This window comes from Tamandua tetradactyla, chromosome 22, assembly GCF_023851605.1.
Source record: "Tamandua tetradactyla isolate mTamTet1 chromosome 22, mTamTet1.pri, whole genome shotgun sequence".
Classification (NCBI taxonomy): domain Eukaryota; kingdom Metazoa; phylum Chordata; class Mammalia; order Pilosa; family Myrmecophagidae; genus Tamandua; species Tamandua tetradactyla.
Window position 1 is genome coordinate 43,143,706 of NC_135348.1, and position 23,528 is coordinate 43,167,233.

Sequence of the window (23,528 nt, forward strand, 5' to 3'; positions counted from 1 at the left end):
TGCATGCGTAAATGCATACATATTTTATATTCTTGGTATCCTAGCTAACATTTCGTTTGCACTTTGTACTCCACAAAACCCTTAGAAATGCATTTCTTGATATGACGAAGTGAGCAATCCTTTTATATTGAATTTATGAGCATTCTTATTTTAGGAGCTGTCAAATGGCAGAACACTGTAAGTATCCTAACTTCATAACCGATGCTCTTCTCAATATAAAAATAATACTTATCCAAAGAGAAGAGATTCTTATAAAGAAGGCCTTTAAAGTACTAGCATGTAGCAGACAAACCGGTATAGGGAAAGCAGTAGAGTATGGTAAAGAAGTTACTTCTCTCAATTCAAATCTTGTTTTCACTGTTAAATAGCCACATGGCCTAGATCAAATTGGTTAATTTCTCTAATACTGCTTTTTTTGGGTTTTGGTATTCTCTTTCTAATCCATAAAATTGGAATAACAGTACCTAATTTATGGGGTTCTGTGAAAAATATAGCAAAAATTTTGGCACAAAAATGCAATATGCATATGAAAAATATTGTTTACATGCCTAAGATTCCCCAAGTTGTACATCTACTGGGATGCATTCCCTAGAAAGCAAACTTTTATATTCAATTTTATTTTTGACATCTCCACTTGTATATCCCATAAAATAAAAAATATATCTAAAAAAGAATTCTGGTGCTCTGCCACAAAATGTTTCTCTCCCAGTCTTCCTCATCTGTGAGTTTCCAAGGCTAATAATCCCGGGCTCATGCCTGACTCATCTCTTTCCCTAACTCTCTGTATCTAGACTCATCATGAAGTCCAACCTGTAAACCTCAAAAGTGGATAAGCTATCCGAGGGCTTAACACCACTTCTCCAGCTTCCACCTAAATGTAAACACTATCTCCTTTCTCAGGGACCATTTAGGCAGCTTTTTATTCTTCCTCTTTATTTCCATTCTTGTTCTCCACCACCGCTTCTGATAGCCTCTTCTCTACAAAGTCAGATCTTGCCAAAATCATTCATGCCAAGTGCGGTTTTGCCCAACCGCTAAGCTATCGGGGACCCTCTACTCCTTAGCTTCTTACTGCTTGCTAGACGACACTGCTGCACGCAGAAAAGGGGCTCCAGCCGGGGGTCTGGGTCCAAGGGGGGCGCAGGAGACCTCGCTGCGGGTCTAAAGGACTGGAGGCCGAGCCAATTAAGGCATAAAGCGAGGTAGCTTTATTATTGGTAGACACTTATGCCAGGGCCGCCAGTAGCTAAAGACCATGAGGCTCGGTGAGCCCTGGATTATATACAGTTTGAGGAGAGGCGGAGTTAGGGTGTGGCCTCCAGGGGAGGGTAGCCAATCACACAGGGAGGATGGATGAGTGACTGGGACCATAGAGATGCTGTTCCTGAGTGTACTTGTAGCAGTGGATGTTGGGCAGGTGGAGGACTAAGGAGAAGGCCAATAGGGTTAGAGAGACAAGACTGCATCATCACTAGTCGCCAGTGAGGCCTGTAATTCAGAGGTCTAGAAGAACCGGACGTGCCAAAATGGCGAGGGAGTGAGAGAAAAAGACTAAGCTACCAGGCCAAGAATAAAATTATGCCACAGCCAAGTTCCTTATTGTAGCCTAAAAGGCCCTGGGTGATGTGGTATCTACCTAGCTCGTTCATGAAACTCCTCCTCTCCTTCCCTCTAGTGCAGCCACCCAGGCCCACTTTTCAGAGAAAACAAACTCAATCCCTGAGTCTGTATCATTTCATCTGCACGCAACTTTATTTACCCAGATCTTCACATTTTCCTCTTCTGACTACACTGTCAAAATATCACCTCCACCTCCTCGCTCTCTATCTGCTTAACCTCTTGCATTATTTAACTTTATAACATTACATATCATCCCATTTCTATGCATCATATAGTTTATTTATTGTCTATCTTTTAATTGGAATGCAAGATTTATAAGGATAGAGACGTTTGTCACCACTGTCTCTCCCTCCAGCACTTTCAAGAATCCGTAGAAGAGAGCGCTCGGTAAACATTTTCTGACAAATCAATATTAAGATGCTTTTGCTTATTAATAAAATCCATAGAAGCACAAGAGTCTCATTGACTGTAATCAGAATTCATTTATAAGATATAATAAATTTGCATTACTGTTTGAATTTAATAAATACAAAATGGTAATTGGCCATATTACCATCTTCTCCCTGAGAAGTCTAAAAAAATTGTATATACCCTCTTCTACTTGGGGATATATTTGAACAATGACTAAATTTAATCTATATTGAAATTATGGAATCTGTACTTAATTTGGGTTCACTTAGGAAAGATTTTGAACCATTTATATTTTGGGAGAAATAAAAACTACAGTTGAATGTTTTATTATATACAGAACAATGAAGAACAAATTAGACAATAAAAGGCAATCTAAAGTTGGATTTTTTGGAAATCTATGTCATACAGTGAATCAGTAACTACTACTTTCAAAAAATATTTAATAAATAGAGTTAGGTGAACAAGAACTCAATTGAAAGTCATAAACTTTGAATATGATTCTTGACTCTGTCATTAACTGGCTCTGTATGTATTGACAAACTGCTCAATTATCCTGGGTGCAGTTGCCTTATTTGTAAAATAAAGGGCGTGGACTGACACCCCTCCAGAAATATTTCTGGCTATAAAATCATCACTTTAAGTCAGATATAACTTACAATATTTTACACAAATAATTCTCTTTTTAGATCCCTCCATACAATGTAATGAATTATAACTGCATCTTCTCTCTGAGGTCATTAACATCTTGTTTTATTGCTTTCTCACATACTAAGTAAGTTCTTTGAATAAACAGTGGCGCAAGTTAATGTCTCAGAGTCCATTTACTTGTGAGCATGGGAAATCTGCTAAAGTTAAAAAAAAAAGGCATTTCTATGCAAACTGGAAAAAGTGCTTGCATAATATCTATTGGAATGGTTTACCTATACACCAAAATTGTCATAACAAAACTAAAGACAGACAAACTCAGTTCTAATTTTATGTGAAAAGTGAAAGCCCGTTATGTCGAAGGTATATGAAGCCAAATAACAGATGTAGGATATATTTTTGTAGCTAAAAAGGTGCTTGGAGATTTGGAGACATGGAAGACTCATGCTTTTAGCTTTGGAAATCCTAGGTATGAAAGAATTGCCAGATGGTAAAACATTTCAAAAGCACATAGCTTCTACTTATGCAGATTTTGAAATACTGGATCACATTCAGGAAAGACAAGCAGCAAAGCACCCAGTGAAGACATGACCTGTCTCAATTTGTTTAATAGAAAACAGTATTGAATAAGAGCCAGAAAGCGCAGGGAAAAGTCATGAGAATATAGCTTAAGCAATATTTTAAGCACTTGAAACTGAATTAAAGCCATAAAATGCTTCAGTGGGTTCTTACATATGACTGCAATTTATCACATCACACTAAACACCACTGAGCCTTAAACACTTGTGCTGCTTTTCAAGGCAGAGGTCAACCTGAATGATCATATCCCAGGCAGTGAAAACTTCTGGAATTTCAGCAATGCACTAAAACGATTTGCATTTTCCCTTTTGGAAGGTCCTTTAAAATCTGCAAGTAAAAAATACACAACAATATACTAAATACGAATATAGTAAATAAATATGAACACCAGTTGCCTGTTAAAATAACAGGATGGTGATTCACTGTTAGGCATATTAGTTTTTATTAATCAATACGTTCTTTAAATCAACAGTTAAGTCCCCGGAGTGTCGCTGGCCCAATTCTAGGTACTTTTGAGAATTCAACTTTGAACAAGACTTAGAAAGTTTACATTTTACCACAACAGAGATAGATATTGATGCCGTAAACAAGCTATATATACTCATATACATTATATTATAGATGCATATAATTTTAGATAGCACTTAGTGTTTAAAAGAAACTAAAACAAGGTAATAGAGAATAACCATGGAGAGAGAGGAGAACATTAGACTGTTTTTCAGAAATATCCTCGCTGAGAACTTGACATTTGAGGTTGAGTGACGGAATGATAGCGGTCTTTGGGTTCATGGAAGCAGAGCGCTCCAGGCAGAGAGGACCTCAGTGCAAGAGGCCGAGGATGTGGGGAGCTTGGCATTTTCATGGGGCTAGGTTGGCTGCCATCAGCAATGTGTGGAAAATGTTTAACAACCAGCTCCTGAGAAGGAAGTCACCCCAATTTGCAGCGTTTGCTGATTTCCATAGCGTACATACTCCCATGCTGGCTGATTTCAAACTACCAGTGTGATACCTGAACACACAGTCTGCAGAGAGCATTGCTGAGCAGACTCACCACGCCATGGCTGGTAGGTGTCAGCAGAAGAGGTGAGATACGTGGGCAGAAACCAGGACAATGGTAAAGTTTAGGTTTATTCTTGGAAGCCTCTGAAAGGCTTTTTTGGGGGGGTGGGGGTTTTTTTTGATGTTTTTTAATCTTTTGTTTATTTTTAATTGTGAAATATAACATTCAAAACATGATAAATTTCAAAGAACATTTTAACAGGTAGTTATAGAAAAAATTTCAAACTTTGGTATGGATTACAGTTCCACAATTTCGGGCTTCTCCTTCTAGCTGCTCCAAGACACTAGAGACTTAAAAAAATTGTCAATAGAATTATTCATTAATCATACTGATTTCTTAAACCCTAACTTCTCCTCTGATCCTTCCCCCAATCTTTAGGGATATTCTAACTTTTTTCATCTTGAAAAGGGGTATGGAATAGAGGGATGGAAGTGGTTGATGTTCTTGGCGAAACTGGTACCTCTGGGTCTCAGGACACATCTGGCTTAGGAACCATCTGAACGTTTTAGGTTTCTAATAAGTAAAGTTAGCATGTGCAACTTCTGTAGGATCTCAGATAGAGCCCTGAGTGTTTTTTCCTGTTAACAAGAATGAGGTTGATTGGGGTTTGGCAAACCAATGCAATTAGCAATAAATAACTGAAGCTTGCATAAGAGAGCCTCTGGAATAGCCTCACCGCTCTATTTAAACTCTCTTAGCCAGTGATACTTTGTTTGTACCTTTCCTTTCCCCCTTCTGGTCAGAGAGGCATTACTGTCCCACGGTGCCAAGACCAGGCTCATTGTTGGGAGTCATGTCCCATGTTGCCAAAGAGTCTCACACCCCTGGACGTCAGTACCCCACGTTGTGGGGAGTACTGATTTCAGTTGCAGAGTTGGGCTTAGTGGGAGAGAAGCCACATCTGAGCAACCAAAGAGAGTCTCTGGAAGAAACTCTTAGACATAGTTATGGGCAGGCTTAGCTTCTCCCCTATAGAAAATAAGCTCTCTGAAGGGTTGTAAAGCAAGGAATGGAGTGCAGCGATGTGATCTACACTTTAGTAAGTTCATGGGCCGCTGTTGGAAACTGGACTGTCAGACAGAAGTCAGGTAGTATTGGGAAAATATTACATTAGCCCTGCTTAGTCTAAGTTGGTAGTAATGGAGAGGAAAAAATGTGAATACATTCAGACATTTTGGGGAGTTTTTTTAGATAGCGTCTACAGAATTTTTTCATGGATTTGTTAAATGTATGATATAAAAGAAGAGGAATGAATAATGATGCCAAGGTTTTCTTTCAGCGATATAAAACCCTAGGCAGATAGCAGTTTGGAGAGGGTACAGTGTTGGGTAGAGAACAAAAAGTTTTACTTTGGCCTTACTAAGCTTGAGATGCCTGACAAATATATTGACTAATATCGATAGCTAAAATAAGCCACTTTTTTTTATTCCAGCCAATATACTTTTTATATATGTATTAGTAATTTCATTTGATAGATCTGATTTATGAACATAAAAGTCTAGGCAACTTCTTGGGAAATGGCAGAGATGGGATTTGACCCTAAGTTTAGATATAAAGACTATATCCTTTACCTCTACGTTATACTTTTATTTCATTAATTAATTATCCAAAGTAATTTATGTTAAAAATTCTAGTCTGCTTTCCATGATAATCTCCTGATATTTACTATATTATTTTACTTATTTTTGGTTTGGCAAAATGGTAAGGAAAAAAATCTCATAAGGAAGGCTGATTGGAAAAAGAAGGTCTAATCAAGTAAAGGAAATTAACTGCTTGAGAGTAAGCTCCCCCTTAGAAAAAACATCGGTGTCACATTCCCTGCAGAACTTGTGCTACTGGCTGAGAGGAAGCCCCAGCCTCCCTAGAAGGAGTTTTTACTTGCTGTGGTACATATTTATACCTTCAAAGCTGCCTCGGGAATTTTTAAAGAAAAATTAATACGAAAATTACATAGCCTCAATTATTTAAGGACAGACATCTCAGTATTATTATAATCTCAGGAATTAATTGAGAAAGAGTTTGACTGACTGGTGTACAAAAATGGCTGGTACAAGACTTGGTTTAGTAATATTTGTGCAGAAAGAAACAATAGTCAACCAGAGACTTGGTTTAGTAATATTTGTATAGAAAGAAACAATAGTTAACCAGTAGAAAACTAAAAAGTGAAACCATAAAGGCAGAATTCACATTGACAGAATAACAAACAATGACATTCACTATGTGCTGTGCATATGTAAAGATGTGGGGATAAAAATATAATGAGGATATAAATCCCATAAACGAAAGGCCATGCAGACTATTATCAGCAGTAATATTCCCTAAACACCGGCTCTTAATTCAGAAGAAGAACTCAAGATATTTGCAATAATGATGACACGATTTTATGTTTTTAAGGCTTATAAATTTGATAAAGTACTTTCCCTCCTAAAAAAATCTTAATTAGTCCTCCCAACAATGCCATAAGTATGATGTTGCTAAATTTTTTAGGCTCGAGGAAATAGTTCCTGAGGGAGTGAAGGATCTTTTACAAGGTCTTTTTATCAGTGATGGAATTTGAACCGCAACTCTGAACTCCAAACTTTATGCTTAGCAGCGAAAAAGGATGGGAAGTTCAAGATATGGGAAACTGAATTGGAGTTAGATAAAAAAACAAACAAACAAACAAACAAAAAAAAAACAGGCCTTTAAGTGTGATGTTGTCTGCTCTGATCAATATATCACTAAATCAAAGAAATATAATTATCATGCAAAATTTCCACTTTTGACCTTCACTTTTTAATGGCATTCCTTCAGAATGCCCCTGAGTGAATGTCAGGCAGTGGCATTTCCCCCCAGTATTGCTTTATTTTATTTTCTAAATCTGATATCAATCCTTTATATTTACTTGTGTACTGGGTACAAAATAATTAAAAGTCCTGTAAAGATAGATATCTTATTCCTTTATTTTTCCTTTTTGAACTTTTCTTCTTAATCTGTTTTAAACCATTGAGGTAAACAGAAATTCAAAATCTCAAAATTTCTGTCAAAAACAATTCTGCCATATTTTATAAATTTACAAAATATACAAACAATTAAAAGAATAAGAAAACAGTTAAGTAAGATAAACAATGTATAGATTTCAGTTATTTTCCCTTTATGGTTCACAGTTTTTAAAAGAACGAATTTCTTGTTGTGTCATAAAACTAAGCACCAACATAGAAGAAAGGATAGGTAATATATAATGAAGGCAGAATATCCAGGTTTTCAATTTAAAGTCAAACAAAATATCATCTTTAATTGAATTATAATCTGTTTAATACTTAACTCTTACAGGAAACAAATGAGCTAGAACTCCTGTAGCTTCCTCCTGGCTTGTTATTTCATCACATAACGTTGTGTCCCCCGCCTCCCCCCCACCGCCCCCCACTTCCCCCAGGCCCCCCGCCCCTGCCCCCCCACATAAGGATGAGGTTGCAGTTCATTTTAAGCAGTAGCAGGAGTAGTTAGAGAGTTTCCAGATGTACTGCTCTGAAGCCATGCCATCAATAAATAAAAATAGGATAGCTGGAATGCTAATATTTTCTCCAAAATGTATTCAAAGATTTAGACATTTACATGATAAAAAGCTACTTCTTCAATTCCTACAGTGTGTCCAGAGTTGGCCATCTGGGGGCTGCCACCAAGAAGAGTTTAAAAAGGGCAAAGGAAGAGTGATTGATGAGCTAAATAATAAAACTGTCGATATTTTTCTTATTTAAAACAGTTTGAGATTTTCCTGGTACTTAGAAACACTACAAATTTGAAAACAACATGGATCTAGGATATAAAAGTTTCCAAATTTTTCTGAACATTTTCATGTCATCTACAAATCTGCCTTTTAAATAATAGCAGTGGATATATGTTTATTATATACATGTATATATATATATATTTTGTATGCTGTATGGCTGGGTCACATTTCATTCTTTTTCCATGTGAGTATCTCATTTTTGAAGCACCATTTGTTGAATTCTGGGTCGTTTGTGTTTGTTTTCCTTGATTGTCTGTTTAGGAAGTGCATGGGGCAGGAATGGAACCCGCGTCTCCTGCATGGCAGGCAAGAATTTTACCACTGAACCCCCATCGCAACCCCTATATTTTAAGTCCTGTGGCAGAGATCTTATTCCTAGAAAATGCAGATCGTGAAAACTGATAACTAAAACTCTCACCTTCTCCCATAAAAACGGCTGTTCATGACACCAAACGTTTACCCGAGAGCTGAACACAGGATTGTGACCACGTATGAGTTTTAATGCCATTAAAGACCATCTAGTGAGGCAGTCCTCACAACTCCTGATAGTTGCCCACACCACACAAATGACCTTCAAACATATGATTGGATACTTCCATGCCATGGGCCTAAGAACCACCAGTCCATCTCAGGGCAACTGCAAATAAAATGCTTAGAAGAAGCTGAGCTTTAGCGTACCGTTTACTGGACTATTTAATCTCCAGGGCTGTGAAGCACCTCAGGGCACTGTTTTACCAGCATCATATAGAAGACCCTGAATGACAGGCTGACTTATAAATGCCTTAATTTGCTGGTAACATGAATTTCCACAATCCTCTACTCAATCTCTTGTATCTCAACATTTAGCACAGCATTCTCATGCTTTGATTTTCACGTTCCTCACTTAACAGCAGTGGTCTTTCTCAGAGATTAGTTACCCTCCAGCATTTGTCCTTATATTAGGAATTCTGGGGCTGAGCATTCCCTCAGGATTGTGGCCGATGGCATCGGAAGCGCCTTCAGTTTGGTTCCCCTGGAACCAGGATTTGGCTTGAGCAGGTGGCATGTGGAGAGCAACGCTTTAGTGAGCCCCCTCCCTGTGAAAGTTCTCCTAACTCTTTGACTTGCCAATGTCTAACACACGAGAATATTTTTTCCCTGTATCAAGAGTTTTTTTCTTTCTAATGACAGAGAAACAGCATTACAAGCAGCGGTTAGGTTTGCTGGCTACCCCACAAAATCTTCTTTATTCATAATTTGAATACAGTTTTTTGTGTGGTCTTTTGGGATGGTTAAACATTTATTACTATGAATATATCCTCTGGAAAGAGTTTAGAAAGAAATAGCTTATATGTAAAGGAAATTCCTAATGTAGCAATCTATCTGATCAAACTCAACAGGAACCATGATTAAAAAAAATTTTTTTAGATACCAGCCATACCATGACTTCATAAGAGGACATATAAAGTAAGGAATCAAGAGTGATATCGCTAAGATTTATAAAATATTTGAAGTGCGTACATCACAATTATCATTACAATAATTATATACACTATGGAATTTACCAATTTAACATATTTTGATTCAATTAACTGTTACAATGAAAACCCCCATTATCAAGATTATCCCTATTTTACTGTGGAAGGTACTGAGGCTGACAGAGATGATATAAATTGCCTGAATCATAAAGAAAATGAGGACAGAATCAGGATTCAAATCGAGGGTTGTTCAAATTCAGAGCTTTTATCATCATATTATACTGATTATTATTAGTCTTGTTTTGCAAATAAACTGCTTTTGGAAAAGAATATTTTTCATATTTTACTTTTCCTAAACACTTAAGCTTTCAGTCTGCCTTGCACTCTGTAGCCAGATGCTCTGGGATCTAAATCTCCACATTGCTACTTATTAGTTTTGTAATTTGAGGCAAATTATTGAAACACTTTGAAATTAGGGTTCTCTATGTGTAAAAATGGGACAAGAGCACGTACTGTTTGGGTAACTGGATAATAAAAGTAATGCTCGCGAATGCCTGTGACACACCCTCTCGCCCCGCGTGGGCAGTGCATGGTGCCTCGGGAGCTCACGCCTGGTCCTGCCTTCTCCTCCCCACGCACTCCTCCACGAAGGTCTGGCTATTTGTGTGCCTACAGCTTACGGCACAATTCCTCCCCAACTGGGGAAGAAAGTTGAGGCCGAAGTGACACAGAAATAAGGCCTTAGTTCCATATATCTTACGCTCTACCAGTTTTTGGCCAGTTTCACCCTCTGTTCTCTCCCGGTCTTGCTCAGAATAATCGATCTGCTTGTGCCACGCAGCAGTGCTCTGAGCATCCACGCGGAGATGCTGCCTTCATAGCCTCTCTGGCAGGGAACTTCCACTGATGACTCAATAGGGAAACGCATGTCAGAGTATTTGGTGCAAGTTTATGAGATTGGCATACTACTTTCTGGTCATCATTGTTTATGATGTTTTAGTTAGCAAATACAGTAAAATGGTTGCTCACAAACATGACAACACACACACACAAACACACACACGCATGGAGCACTGCTGTCTTTCACAACTCAGTAGACCCAAATAACTCCACTCCCAAATGGAAAGGGTGAATAAAATAGAGAGAACTCCCTCTCAATTAATATTTGTTGGCACTATCACTTAAACGCAACATAAATCTATCAAACCCATAATCTCAAAATCTGCTGCTCTTTTATAGGAAATGATGCCAAGAAATAGTACATTATACACTCTAAAATTGATCATGTATAACAAAAATACTAATGGGTTCTATTAGTCAAATTTTTTTCAACATTAAAAAGAGCACATTTGAAAGCTCAGATGTATTTTTCTATATCAATAATAGTGTTTCAACATGAAAATTAATATTAAAGATATATAATTTGAATATTTTGAGGTTCAACAAAGCTGTCTGGCTTTAAATAATTTCAATGAATTATTTTTAAAATGATGCCATATGCTTAACTTAATTAATGCTGAACCACCGAGACATTCCACTTCAATTGGTTAATCTCTTTGTAAGTCAATGACTCCTTCATTTATTCAGCAAATATTTAACCAATATCTACCATATTCAAGACACAAAGATTCTCTGACCAATTTGTATTCATTTAATGTTGTGTTAGAAGTGTTCTGAGTTTATGGTTATAGTTTATATTTTCCAAAAACAGAGTAAAACAGCAATATTAGTTTTTAAACAATATACTGTATTTTATATTACCTTCCATACAATTTCACGTATTTACTATAACAGTTGATGTATACTGTATTCCATTCTTTCTATTGTAGTTCATTAGAACAATAGTGCAATTAAAAACCCCTGGCATCACTGGCATTCATTTGGAGTTCTCTGGGGCTTCATCAAATGTTTATTACATCTATTTACATTTTTGGAATACGTTGAGGATTAATGAAGTAGAACTATGGACCAACCTTATTATCTTTGACAGCCTAGAACCATTCTGGATTTTTAAAGCCAAATACCTTAAATGCCTCGTAGAGCAGGCAAAAGTCCTTAAGCAGCTTACAGGCAAGAAATCATTTAATATTATGGGAGCGTAGCTTCGCCTATGATGGGTTTAAAACCCTTACCACTTCGATATAAATTTCCTAAGGTGTTATAAATTCCATGAATGTACTCAGAAAGTTTCAAACATTAAACAGTTTCAACAAATACATGATTTAATAGTGCACAAAAATATTTTCAGTGACTCACATTTGATAGAATTTATGCACAATTGGATAAGGTGTGTAAGTGGCTTACCCGAATCTGTAGCTGTGATCATCAAGACAAAATGGTCCTTCATTTCCCGGTCCAGACTCTGTGTCACTTGAAGTTCCCCACTGGCCGAGAGGGTGAAGGCATTGTCTTCATTGCCAGCACAGAGAGCGTATGACAGTTTGCTGTTAGAACCTTGGTCATCATCTCTTGCCACCACCTATAGAAGCGAACAATACACGTCATGGATATGAGAAAAATGAACATAATGCATACCATGAAATGAATGCATCCATCAAAAATAATGAAGCAGAGCCATATGTATTAATATGGAAGGATTCCAAAGTTCTATTTTAAATTTTCCAAGTAAAAAAAACATAAAACGGTGCAGAATAGCTTACGTTGCACAAGTCTACTTGTGTAAAAATATGCATTAAATGCACGCACAACATTTTTGAAAGACTTCACAAAAATCTTTAAAAGCAGTTTCATCTAGGTGAAAATTGTGAAGAAGGAAGGGAGGACACCTTTTACCATTCATTTTTCTAACTTTTACCTCATTGTATTTTCTTTCTTTGTTCCTATATTAAGGTTTCAACAAAGCTGTCTGGCTTTAAATGATTTCAATGATTTATTTTTAAAACGATATCGATATTCTTAACTTTGTTAATGCCAAACCACTGAAACACTCAATTTTAATTGGTTAATCTCTTTGTAAATCAAAGAACAAACAAATGTGCATATAAATATTCACATAAGAACACAACTGAAATGCAATGCTTTCATCTGAATGGACATCATTACGTTCTTGGGCGTAACTTTCATAAACCCCGAGATATGGCTACATCTGCAACTGAGCATCCATGGAGGAAAACAAGAAGAGAGGGCTAGGCATGGATATGATGGGGTGGAGTACTTTTCGATTAGATATAATGAAAACAACGTTTGTTTTATTTAAATATACTGACCTGAAGAATTGTTCTGGGTAGAGTTGCCAAATTCTCAGGGACATTTACAGAGTATGGAGATAGCTCAAATATGGGGACAAAATCATTGACGTCCAGTAGAACAATGCTGACGGTGGAGGTATCCGTTCTGGGGGTGCTACCTCGATCTGATGCCTGAACAGTTAACAAGTAAGCAGGAGTCTTCTCTCTGTCCAAGGTCTTAGCCACAGTGATGGCACCTGTGACAGAGTCGATCCGAAATTCCTGATTGGCGTTTCCACCAACAATGCCGTAGCGCACCTGTCCATTTGTACCTTCATCCCCATCTGCTGCACACACCTGTACTATATCTGTTCCAGTCAGTGTGTTTTCATTGATCTCCACTTTATACAAAGCCTGGGAAAAGCTGGGATTGTTGTCGTTGATGTCAAGTACCATGACCATGACCTCCGTCGATGAGGAAAGAGCTGGTTGACCTTTGTCGGTAGCCACCACAGTGAGGGTGTAATTCGAAACGTCTTCCCGGTCTAGTTCTCCAGTGAGCCTCACTTCGCCATCGATGGTCCCGATACTGAACTTGTTTCCCAAAGGGTTCAGCAGGGTGTACTCAATGTAGCTGTTTGGGCCACTATCTGGGTCATGTGCTTGAGCTCTGAAAACGACAGTATCAATAGGTGTGTTTTCTGGAATGTAGGTCAGTTTCGGAGACAGGAATGTTGGTGGGTTATCATTTACATCCAGCAAAATGATGGAGACTTGGACAGTACTTGTGAATCTGGCGGCTGGAAGCTGTGGCAGGTCATGCGCTTGGACCACTAGGTTGTAGAATGACTGACTTTCTCGATCCAAAACTTTTCGGACTTTCAGCACACCACTCTTGTCGACCGTGAACTGCCCGAGGCTATCACCTGAAGCGATGCTATATGCTAACTGGGAGTTAATGCCTGAAATTGAAGAGAAAAAATAAAATTTCCTTAAAGGTGTGTTGACTGGTTGCAGACTGGGTTTTAGCAAAAATCCCAGCAAAAATCCCAGCATGTAGTTTTACACGTTTCGTATATGATGCTCCCCTTCACACCTTATGGAAGATTTAGCTACAGCTAATTTTTGCAGTAAATAATGCCTGCACAAAACTCTTTTGTCGGTTAACTTTTGATCTGAAAAGATGTTTACAATCTGGTGACCTAATGATCTATTACACAGTGCTTGCTATTTACTATGGTGTTGAAATGTTGAATTTCACAACTAAAGAGGAGAAAAATATTTCAGAGTCTGGATATTTTACTCTCCAGTTCCTTCTTTCAATCACAAAATTCCTAAGGGGCCAGTGCTTACTGTGCAACACTCAATACCATTAGTCAAACACTTATAACTCCAGTAATTTATTGAGGCCAACACCAATTTTCAGAGAAGGGTAATAAAATAGTTTGATGTATGGTGTTCCTCATGGATGCTTAAAGTCTACTTTTACATTTCTTGTCAGAACTAATGTATATTTTTTAGTTCCCATTTAAGTAGCTGGCCAAGGAACAGATTTTGAGAAAACATTTCACTCTCAATTTTTGTTATATAGAATTGCTTTTTTTCAATTCGTCTTTGAATGGAATGTTATCATAAAATTATATACAAAAGAAGTAAAATTAATATTCCAAATAATAAATGTTCAAGCTACTATTGGGCTATAGTTAGATATTCTATTGTATCTTTTTCCTTAGGAGTTTTTGACCCAGTCTATTTGTAAAAAGCATATCTAAATATTCATTCCATAAATGATTTCAGGAATGATGTAGAGTATGAATCAGCCTATGGATTTAGCAACTACTTAAAAGGCAATACCAGCTGCACAAGTAAAAGACAGATTTTCTGACCTAGAATAGTGCTTTCTTAATTTGCCCATGATGCCATATGCGTTTCATATTGATCCAACAAAGCAGAACTGCTGTGGGATATCATTCTAGGAGGCAGAGTATGCATCTAGCTAACTGTGGTGGTTTGAAACTGTATGTACCCAGGAAAAAATGTGCTCCTAAAGTTAATCCATTTGTGGGGTAAACCCTCTTGATGAGGTCACTTCAGTTAAGGTGTGGCCCCTCTCATTTGGGGGGTCTTGGTCCTATTAGTAGAGTCATTTTTCAATGGAATGACATAAGGAGGTAAAAAGCCACAGATGGAGAAACTGAAAACAGTGAAACCCAGAAGAGAAGGGAGGGACCAGTAGATAGCACCATGCGCCTTGTCATGTGGCAGAGCTGTCAAGGGTCCTTGGCAGCTGGTCTCTGGGAAGAAAGGATCACCTTGATGACGCCATGGTTTGGACATATTCTCAGCCTCAAAATTGTAACCCAATAAATTCCCATTGTTTACACCCACCCATTTCATGGGATTTGCTGGAACAGTCCAGGAAACTAAAACAATAATCCATTCTTAGTAAAGATTTTATATTTAGAATAGGGGAAATCTATTGAATAACATGAATTGCTTACATTTCTGGAGTTAATTGCAACTCTTCAGTTTCCTGAATTCCACCTATTAGAAACGATGCCTACTCCTTGAAAACAGTCTTCTGAAAGAATCTGATTCTTCATATTTCTCTTTTTTTTTGCCTTGAAAAATAATTTTTCTAGGAATTCTGTGAATACTTTGTTAGCTTTTGCTTTTACCTGAAGCTCATCAAGTTCCTTATAAAGGCAGGCTTACTTGAGCAATGTAGGAGTTCTCTACCAAGTACAACAATTGCTTTATAAAAACACTGCCTCCTCTTTTCCTGTGATTTTATGGACTCATATGTTTTTTCTATATGCTACTGCAGAAAAAAATATTGATGAAGATAACTTTTAGGTACTGGATTGTTTGCAAAAATTTCTAGAGTAAACTTTGGTTGACTAGATCATTGAAAAGGTAGGGTTCTTTCCTTCATTATGAGCTGTGAATTTTAAGCTTTACAGTTTGTTTGAGATGATTCACAAGTGTACAAAGTAGAGGTTAAAAAGTTCAGAGTATTTAGGAGTCTGAAGTTCAAGAAGAATGTGGATAAAGTTAACGGCCATAGGTCAATTTGTCAGCAGGAGAGAAAAAGAATTTTATGATCTGGATAGAACAAAGTCAACAGCCTATTCCAACTCTTTGTCTTAAAATTCTACAAGTTTTGGAGGATGAAAAGTTCATCAAGTGGTGCAAAAATACATATTTCTATTATCAGTGAAGTTATTAAAGTAATTCTCTGCCTTTCTATGGTAAGGTCAGTTAGTAAGGATTGAATCCATATTCTTTTGGGGCTTCAAAGTCAGAAATGATTATTACTGAGAAACAAGTTATGAAAATATCTGCACATAATAGTATAAAAGTAAGATATAAAATTTGGTTCTGTGAAAGATATTAGATCTTTTACACCCAGGATCAGGAGGTAGAAACAGTGACAAAATGGCACTTGGCTGAGCAGTGATGGCCCAGCATTTCTATTTGAATCAACTGGAAAGTGAGCAATTAAACCGGAGATCTGAACAAGCTTAGTCGGTCAGGTATGCATCTTCCTTGAGTAAATAACTGAATTTCACAGCCAAAAAGAGAACATTGTACCAAGTTACGGCCTTGTAAAAAGTAGACCAGCCTCTTTTTAAAGGGAAAAAGGTTGTTGGGATGAGGTAAGGGAAGTACTTTAACTTGAATTAATATGTGAAAAAATTATTTTTATATTCAAGTCCAAAATGGCACACATAAGATATTAGGTAATAACATTAAAAATGAACTAAGGATAATAAGCACTATTTTTTTTTGGAAAATAAACATTAAAATATAGCTAATTTTGCACAAAATAGTGCAACACCATCTAAGAAATAGCTCTTATCTTAGGAATGAAACCCAACTGCTGCTGCAATTAAAGGTCATGGAAGCTATCTTACAATCATTTAACAGTAAAAGAAAAGGATTTTTCATTGCTGACAAGATTAGGATGTGACTTTAGACATGTGCTCTATGCCTAGAAAATAAATGTTGACGTTAAACCGAAAATCTTCCCAGAAACATTTGCATTATTCCGAAAAATATGGAGCTCAGACTTACGTTTTTTCCCTGCTCCATGCAACAAACACTCAAATAATAAAGGAGTAAATATATTATTTTAAAATTCTATAATTTATCCATAAATGCTAGAACTTGGATTTTATGGGCTTTTATATCCCAGTGGATTTTTAAACTTGAAACTGTTCATATTTCTAATTATTTTGCTCAATATTCCAAAATTGGTCTATTTATATGATTCTTTCTGACATTTATTTTGTACGTGTGTTTCCTATTTTTGGATTTTGTGAATAATTCAGTTCCAGGAAGCATAGCACATAGTTACAGGTATAATTTAAAATTAAAAAGTCTGCATTTATTCATGATCCATAAATGTTGTCTATTTTCTAGAAAGAAATATTTGCCAACTTATGATAGAACTCCACCACATGGCACTGTTTCCACAAAGTCATCAGAACATTGGAAAATGAGACCCATTCAAAAGCTCAAAGGTCTGAGTAACATATGATTCACATATGAGTAAATTTATTCAGCAATAATGTCTTATGCGACTCCCTATTATTTTGGATAATAAATGAATTTGCTTCTAAAATAATAATAAAATTATCATCAATGTCAGATATTTCCATGATGTTCCAATTTATAACGTTTTATCTCAAAATGGAGCTTTCAAAACTGTATGCATGGAAGCTTTGAGATGAACACATACGTGCTTATCTTGGAAAAATGGTAAAAGTTTTCTTTTATTCTTATTGAAAGATCATGTAACCTAAAATTTTAAAGGATAAGCTCTGAACGAATCTACACAAATAAAATAGAAAATGTTAAATTTATTTTCATATAACTTTTCTTCACCTTATAAGATAGCTATATTTCCTTATTAAGATTCTTTTGATCATAAATCAAGATTAATTTGATTGATACTGTTTATGAAATATTTTGAGAATTATTTGGCATAATTGAGCTGGTATTTTTTAACAAACAAGTTACCGTTGTATATTCTTGTACTTAACCTTGAAATTTGGAAAAAATAGGAACTGTGTCATATATTTTAGGTCAAAGTACAGGAAATTACACTGATAAAAACATTCAAAACTAAAACAATGGTAAAACGTAGCTTGAAACTTTTATCCAAAACAATTAAAGAAGAAAAAAAAAATCCATGAAAAGTGGCTTACAGTAAATAGCTAGTGTGTGTCTGAGCATATATATGAGTATGGAGTATTCCATCTGGAATTTAACAAGGAAAGTTTTTTGTTTACTGTTTTCTAGTTCCCCTACATTTTAAATGATAAAACTAAATGAAATGTATTCCAGAAGAGCAAACAAATAAATGAAATAATGGGCTTTCTCTCACATATAATGAATAAATGACAAGGAAACACAGTATAATATTCTTCACTATAAAAGGTCAGGCACAATTCCAGGGACAAATAACTATATTGTATGAATGGTATTAAAAATATCTGTATCCAGGAAGTAGGTAAATTAATCAAAGGCTATGATAGCAGAGAAATAAAACTCAAAAATAGATTCATTTCAACTGCATAAATGTCTAATTGGAGCCAATCCACACAGCTGGAGCTGTTGGAAGATCACAAGAAGTAGACTATGCGATGTTCTTAGGCCAAGATTTGGTACATACTAAACACTTCAACAAATACTAGTTATTAATAATAATGCTTAATAAACATGCTTTTTTTGTCTCTAATATCTTTCTAGGTGACTTTTCTACATTGCTGAAAGGAAGCTAAGTTTGGTACAGACTGTTAAAACAGACTGGAATTCTGAGATTATATAATTCATCCAAATCAGTAAGAACCAGGAAATTCTCAATTAACTTTGATATGCCTAAGTGAATAGGCATATTCTCGCGCTAGAGACCTATTTTCTCCCTAAGCACTCTATTCTTGTTTATTCTGCTGATGAGAAGTTTAGTTGCATCCAAAGGAAGAGAAAACAAGGAACTTTCCAAAAGGTTCGATAGGAATGAAAATATGAATAATATTTTATTATTATAAATAATAAAATTATTATTATTTATAATAATAAATAATTATAAATTATTGTTTATAACTCTGAATAATATAATATTTATGTATTTACAAAACAGATCTTAGGAGAAAGCCCAAGGGTGTGAGATTTTGAAGAAGAATTTATCACATGCTTTTACAATGAACAAAAATCAAACATATGTAGAGATTTAATGAAAAATCTTAACTTGATTTATCCCATCAGTTACAGAGTTCTCAGAATGTTCTTTGAGTCAAAACATGAAAATTTGCTAAAATATTAACACTTTTCATCAGACATATAAAATTTAGTATGTCAGGTATTTTTTCTTTACCTTATTTTAGCTTTTTCCTTTCAAATTTTGCCTTTCTAAAGTTAAAATAACATACATAAAATTAAATATTTTTTATGCATCAGACAAAATCCTACCAAGAGGGTGGTTTATGACTTCTTCATTACTAAACTTAATTCCACAAAGCAAATGTAAAAAGTAATATAAATTTACAAACTTTATGAAAAGACAACAATACTTGCTGTGTAGCTGTCATGAATCAACTTGTCCTAGGAAGATTTCACTGGTCAAGGACGTTATACGTTTAAATCCCCTATAGATTAAATTACAATTCTAGTTTTCAACTTTGTCAAAAAATTCACAAATGCAAGTCTGTGACAGCTGAACACAGTAAATAAAGACAGACCTGAGGACATTTCAGTCAGTGCTTTTTAAGTAAGGTGAAATGCCTACCATCATCTGCATCCGTAACGTTAAACACGAGAACAGTCGATCCCAGAGGCAGGTTCTCCATTAAAGATGTGCTGTATGAACTCGAGCTGAATACAGGCGGGTTATCATTTACATCTAGTATATTGAAGTAAACCCTGATGGAAGTAAATTGCCCCCCACCATCTTCAGCTCGAACGGTGAGGATGTAATATTGTTGTGCTTCATAATCTAAGGCTCGAGTCAGATTAAAGACGCCGGTAACTGGATTCAGGAAGAATAACCCATCTTCATCATCTTCGTTCACAATATAGGTAACTTCTCCATTCACACCGGAGTCAGCATCAGTAGCTAAAATGGCTGCTACCAAGGAACCTCCAAAAAAGAATAAAGCAATGGTCTGAATTAAAGAAATGAGGAATATTTCTCGGTTACTATATAGCAAGACACCAAAAGGCTTTATTTAAACAGTAAGAATACTTGAAACAGAGAATCAGTCATTGACGTAAATAGTGAACACAACATTTTGCAGTTTTCTACATTAGCTGTGAGAGCAGCATCCCCAAATATTAATGAAATATGTAGCATATGAGATATCTATTGGATCTCATGTTGCAGGCTAAATAAACTGGTCTGGGGAATTAATCCTATTATCAACATTTCTTTTGCTGCTTGGCATCACCTATTCTCCAACTTCTTGATGAATTCATGAACACATATCAGAGCCTATTTTTAGGGGCTTCGGGATTCCAAGCGATAAGATAGGCTGGGATACCACTATGCATGATAGAGTTCATGTGTTCATTGGTATAAGGGAAGCAAGAAATAAATACTATAAGGATTTCAGGGAGAATATGGGCAACTCTTCTTGGGGAGTGAAGGGAAAACTGCAGTGAGAAGTAGTCCTCTTTAAATGTTCAATTCCTTTGCCAAATGGAGTTTCCTAAACATATATCTTATTATACAAACCCATGTCAACTGTAAATCCAATCAAAACATAAATTTGAAATAAGAATTTCCATGAACACAGATGAAGCATTCACACTCACACATCAGAAACATGGACACAGAGCACTCAGACTCAACAATCACAGCACAGTATGTTCAAAATGCAAGATTACAGTTTGGGATAGCAATTCTAACATTTATTGAGTACCTACTAATGCCTCTTGATAATTCCCAAGCCCTGTGTTAGAAAAATCACATACATTTTCTAAATTAACATTTACCTTAATTCTAAGAGGAACTATTGCTCTGATTTTTAGAAGGAATCAAAGCTAAGAGAAATGAATTAACTTGCTCGAGGTCCCACAACTAGCATGGGTAATTCACAGTATCCCACAGGATCTCGTGTACTCTTCTTTGCTCTTTCTACACCCAACAGCATAAGCACTCTATTTTCCACCTATTTTTAAGTTAGGAAATAGCATGAAAGCTCCTGTTGCCAGAAAAATTTAAAAAGCCATGTCACAAATACTTTCAGAAACAGAAATACCCGAAATTAGCAATCATAGGAACAGTTAACCTCATTTGCTCCCTAAAATCTCATGATATTTGTTTGGGAGTTGTGCCAAAGGTGATTCATTAAAAGATTCAAATACAGAACATATCTTTTCGTAACTAATAGCATTTGGTAAAAAGTAGTCACTAACTGGTGCTTCAAGGGGACCTTTGCTAAACACACCTAAGAGAGACTCACTTACCAGGGGTTGTGTCTTCGGGAATGTCGAAAGAATACACAGGTCTGGAAAATTTGGGTGTGTGGTCATTGACGTCACTGACGGTGATATTAATTCTCATATCTGAGGACTGAAGCCCGTCGTCCGCGCGGACCAGCAGCGAGTATTTAGAACGACGTTCCCTGTCCAACCGCTTTGTCGCTATCAAATCTCCAGATTCGGGGTCAATGCGAAAACTGTCATCGGCACCACTGATGATAGTGTACGTGACCAGAGCATTTGCACCCTAAGGAAAAGAGACCGGTCATCTCAGCTGAGGGAGGCAGGACGTTAAGACCAGCACTCCTTAAGTTCCCTAGCGAATGTGAATTTCACAAAGTGAGGCTTTGGGGCTTGAATTTCACGTGATACAGTGAGACTTCAAAACGTAATGGGACACTGTACTTACGTAGTCTTTCGCTATCAATACCATTACATAACAAAACAAAGCTCAACCTTTAACATTGTCAAGGACAAGCCTGTTACGTAAATACTATTATCCTCACCATTTGAGACATAGGAATTTGAAAGCTGGCTCTCTAGGTCCAGAACTAGAGATAGGGGCTGTAAACTGCTATGTACTGCACATATACAAAAAAATAAATTAGTAGCACTTGATCTGTGATTGGCTATAGAAATAATAATGAGAGGTCCCATTCGTCGAACATTTCTATGTAAATTCTCACTTATTTCTCTTAACAATTTTATGCGATGGACAAAAGTGAAATAGAAGGAAAAAAATCAAAATATTTAGGTTGAGGACTTTGTTACCAAAGGCATGTGATGCTTGGGAATTTCGATGGGAAATTTTATGTGTAGTGTTATAAATGATTGGAGGCTCACTGCATAGTAATGATCAGCTGGCTATTAGAGATTTGGGAATAAGTCTTGAGAAATATATCTGAGGGTTATTGTATGTAGGTGACAGCTGAAGCCCAGTGAGTTGCTGAGAATTTATATTACATTAAAAATACCAGGGATAATTAGCATACGGACTGAATACCCGCATTAGGAGAGAGGGAAGGAGCAGAGGCAGGACGGACAGGAAGAAAGAGAAGGCGTAGGAGCGGCATCAAGAGAACAGCTTAGCCTACAGGTGAAAGGGAGGGTTTCAGAGACTGAGTTTTTGCAGAGTCAAAAATAAAGAAATTATGGAGAATTAAAATGAAAGAGCCCATCTGGATTTGGCGATGGAAGATTTTAACTTCACAGTATTTTGAAAGCAGTTCTGAGCCGCCTCTCTCTCTTGCTGCTATTCGAAGCAGTTCGGCTCAGGTGTGCCTTAGTCTCGTGTATTGACATGGACATACTGAGTGAGACAGTCCATGCTGTGGTGGCTGAGACTGGACGCCGCAGGCACTCGCTGCACTTTGCAGCCCCGGGCGGTGGCCAACTCTCTGAGTCTTTGTGTCCTTGTCTGAGCAACGGGGCTAACATCACTGGTCACACAGGATTGTTGGGGGAGATTAAGTGAGTCAATACATATAAAGAACCAAGAAAAATCCTTGACAAATACTAAGCATATGGCAATGCTGGCTTTAATTTTTTTTTATTTTCTTAATAAAAAAGCAAGACTGGTTAAAATATTAGCCAACATTAATTGGTTAATTAATACCACTGAAAATAGTATTACTACTATTTAATTAATTAATTAAATCAATTAAATAATGCCACTGAAAATGACTATTTTAAACCAAGATACAATTTGAATTGCAATATATCTCAGGGAAAACATGTTTTCTGATTTCCTTTTATATGCAGTTATTGAATCTTGGCACTGACATGAGGAATGTTCGAATAATTGGCTTCGATAAATATATTTTGATTAAAAAATACTCACTTAAAACAAACATACCTTCTACTGTTACTGACTTCTGAAAATATTTGGGCTATGAACTCTCAAGAAGAGAAGGCTGGCAGGCTGGGGATTATAGCAGCTGCAATTTCCATACAACTTTTCCATCATAAGGGGATGATTTATAACAATCTGAGGCAAAAATACTCTTTAAAATTTTATCTTTAGAGGAATTTGTTCTCTTTTTACTGAATTTGCCAAGTCAATCTTAAAATCCATAAAGTAAATGCTTCAAAGCACAATTTAATTTAGTAATGGAACAGCTGGGTTTAACATGCTATCCACATTTATCCTGTATATTCAGGTGTACTTGAGTAAATCACATGCTTACTGCAATTTTAGGTTTACCAAAAGCTTTCAGTAAGAATTTTGGACTTTTAACCTGATTACATTCTATATTATTTGGTCTATTTCTGTTAGAAATTCCATGTTCTAGTAATCTAGCCCAGATATGAAA

At 36.4% G+C, this 23,528-nt stretch overlaps 1 protein-coding gene and 1 long non-coding RNA gene across 2 annotated transcripts in view; one reads left to right on the plus strand and one right to left on the minus strand.

Moving 5' to 3' along the window:
• Nucleotides 1–23,528, minus strand: part of FAT4 (FAT atypical cadherin 4) — a 163,816-nt gene that overhangs the window by 66,175 nt on the left and 74,113 nt on the right. The window contains exons 3-6 of the mRNA XM_077140084.1: nucleotides 21,202–21,463; nucleotides 19,523–19,873; nucleotides 12,769–13,691; nucleotides 11,846–12,020 (exon numbers count right to left, since the gene is read on the minus strand). Of these exons, the coding sequence (XP_076996199.1) occupies nucleotides 11,846–12,020; nucleotides 12,769–13,691; nucleotides 19,523–19,873; nucleotides 21,202–21,463 (1,711 nt within the window). The remainder of the gene's footprint in view (nucleotides 1–11,845; nucleotides 12,021–12,768; nucleotides 13,692–19,522; nucleotides 19,874–21,201; nucleotides 21,464–23,528) is intronic.
• Nucleotides 15,862–18,713, plus strand: LOC143666153 (uncharacterized). Its single transcript, XR_013167420.1, has 3 exons — nucleotides 15,862–15,980; nucleotides 17,155–17,255; nucleotides 18,487–18,713. It is a non-coding gene; the product is annotated as an uncharacterized LOC143666153 (long non-coding RNA).